Here is a 2,380-nt window from a genome sequence, read left to right on the forward strand (position 1 = left end):
AAGACCACAACAAAGACTGTGTCCAGTGTTCTAAGTATCTTTTTCATTTGCTTTCAGTAATTGTGTCTGCAAGTTAAGTTTACATTCCTGCCAGTTCTAATCAAAGCATTTGCATGATAAACTGATTTAATTTCTTTTTGTTCTGTCTGCCAATACAAATAACAAAAAACATTGCTGATATCTATGATATTTTTAAAAACATATTTTTTCTTTCTGTGTCTTCAACAGGCTATTTGTGGAAAAGAAAGAAAAGAAAAAAAATGAAGTTCTTATTGTTAATATTTTTCATTAATTTATTACCACAGTATTCTGGGAAGTCTTTGAGAAGAGATGATGGTTACACAGAAATGTTTGAAGACATAAAAAATGAGATAAATGTCTATACAGATATTACTAAAGCTATTATTGATCTTGCTGTTCATGGAAAAGCTCAGAACAGATCCTATGAAAGATTAGCAGTTTTTACGGATACCATAGGACCTAGACTCAGCGGTTCAAAAAATCTAGATGCAGCCATCAAGTATATGTTCAGTGCCCTGCAGGAAGACGGTCTGGAAAATGTGCATCTGGAGCCTGTGAAAGTACCACACTGGGAAAGAGGAGAAGAGTTTGCAATGATGCTGGAACCAAGGAATCACAGCATTGCTATTTTGGGACTTGGGAACAGTGTTGCAACTCCTCCAGAAGGTAACTCTCTCTTTTGGAATTAAGTATCAGTTGCTTTTTGACCCAAACTGTTTCGTACCTGTAACAACTACTTTTTTCACTGTGCAAACTGAAGTTTTCTTGCTGCTATAATAGTCCTGAAAGACAAGATGCAATTTTTGTGGGACTTCTCTTGTGACATGGTTTTGAATATTACAGTTTGGTTTAATTCAGTTTGGTTGAACCAGCTTGTAAAATTAAGAGTTGATTCCTGAACTCTCCATTAAATCTATACCCTTTTGTTTAACACTGCTGTACCTCATTTGCAAATATTCTGCTCCTCCGCTGAGGCTAGTGGGCAACTTGTTCTTGTGATCTGGGGTTTTCCAGCTCTTCTTTTTAGTTTTAGCCAGATAAGTCCTCCACGGCATGTTGAGTTGACACATGATTTCTGCTCTTCTTGCTGTGCCCTGTCGTGCCGGGCTCAGCACTTCACTCTGGCAAAAAAACAAAACAGGAAGAGGAGGAGAATCTCATGCCGAGCTTGGAAAGTGCCAGCCCCTTGCTAAGCAGAGCAATTGGTATCTGTTTCCTTTCCTTCCTCCCACCTCTTCCCTCTTCTCTCCCCTCATGCTCATGCTTGGAGTCTTTGGAGCTTACCTGCTGCTGAACTGTGTGGTGCCTTTTAGCGAGTCATGTGTGATACACTGTTTCAGGAACAAGAATTATTGGTAGCTGGGCTTAGCAAAATTCAGGTGTTTAGAGCCCCAAAATGTTAGCTTGCTTGCAAATAAACCAGTTGAAAGTTTTGTACATATTGATGTGGGGCTTTCTCAGGATTGCTATTTAAAGGTCAGATGACAACTGCCTTCTGCGACTATGCTCCATAAATAACAATAGACTCCTTCCTAGACTGCTTCAAAAGCATTGTTACTCCTTTATAAGAACATAAATTTAGTGTAGGAAGTAAAAGATGACACTGATGCTCATAATTTAAAAATATTTATACATTTTTGTGATAGTGAGCTTTCTGTTTGAAATGAAACTAATAATATATAAAAGCTGTTTTGTTCAGAAAATATATATATAGCCCTTTAAAATACAACAAAGCAAAACTAGGTAATTTAGGATATGTCTGGAATAAATCTTGCTTGCTTTGGTAAACTACTACTGTAAATTTTGTCTGAGGTATTTTGGTCATCTTCAGGTAAACACATGCCTAAAATACAAAACTAAAGCAATTAATAGTATCTGTTTATCCCATTATATTTATAAGGCTTAGTGCTTTGATAGGATATTTACAACAAAGGTTAAACCTACAACTTACTTTATACCCTTTCCAGTCCTAAGCCAAGCTTCTTAAAAAGGAAGCTAAAATTAAAATGGCATTTTTGGTGTTAAACAAGTGTTCCTGAACCTACAAAAAGAACCTGCAATTTAATCTTGGCAAAGATCTTCACATCTGCGAAGCCTGTTTTTTGCTTTCCTTTCTTGGTTGTATAGTTGTTTGCACTTGGCTTGTCTTATTCCTAGCTTTGCCTTTTTTTCATTTAGAGAGATACTGAACTTACATGTTTAAAAAAACTCACAGGGACTAGTTGTGTCCTTTTTCATCCGTAGAGATCTTAGTATACTGATGACTGAATGGTAGAGTTAGTACCTGTGGCTAGAGATATCTTGGAAGATGATTGTATTATCCAGTGCTGGCTTTTACTGAATAGTGTGAACCCCCCCC

At 36.9% G+C, this 2,380-nt stretch overlaps 1 protein-coding gene across 1 annotated transcript in view; it reads left to right on the forward strand.

Annotated features, from left to right (window-relative positions):
* Nucleotides 1-232: 232 nt before the first annotated feature.
* CPQ (carboxypeptidase Q) overlaps nucleotides 233-2,380 on the forward strand; it is a 131,007-nt gene continuing 128,859 nt past the window's right edge. Inside the window, exon 1 of the mRNA XM_010006442.1 lies at nucleotides 233-687. Coding sequence (XP_010004744.1) covers nucleotides 261-687 — 427 coding nt within the window. The 5' untranslated portion in view covers nucleotides 233-260. The remainder of the gene's footprint in view (nucleotides 688-2,380) is intronic.

This window comes from Chaetura pelagica, unplaced genomic scaffold (assembly GCF_000747805.2).
Source record: "Chaetura pelagica isolate M959 unplaced genomic scaffold, ChaPel_1.0 scaffold76, whole genome shotgun sequence".
Lineage (NCBI taxonomy): Eukaryota > Metazoa > Chordata > Aves > Apodiformes > Apodidae > Chaetura > Chaetura pelagica.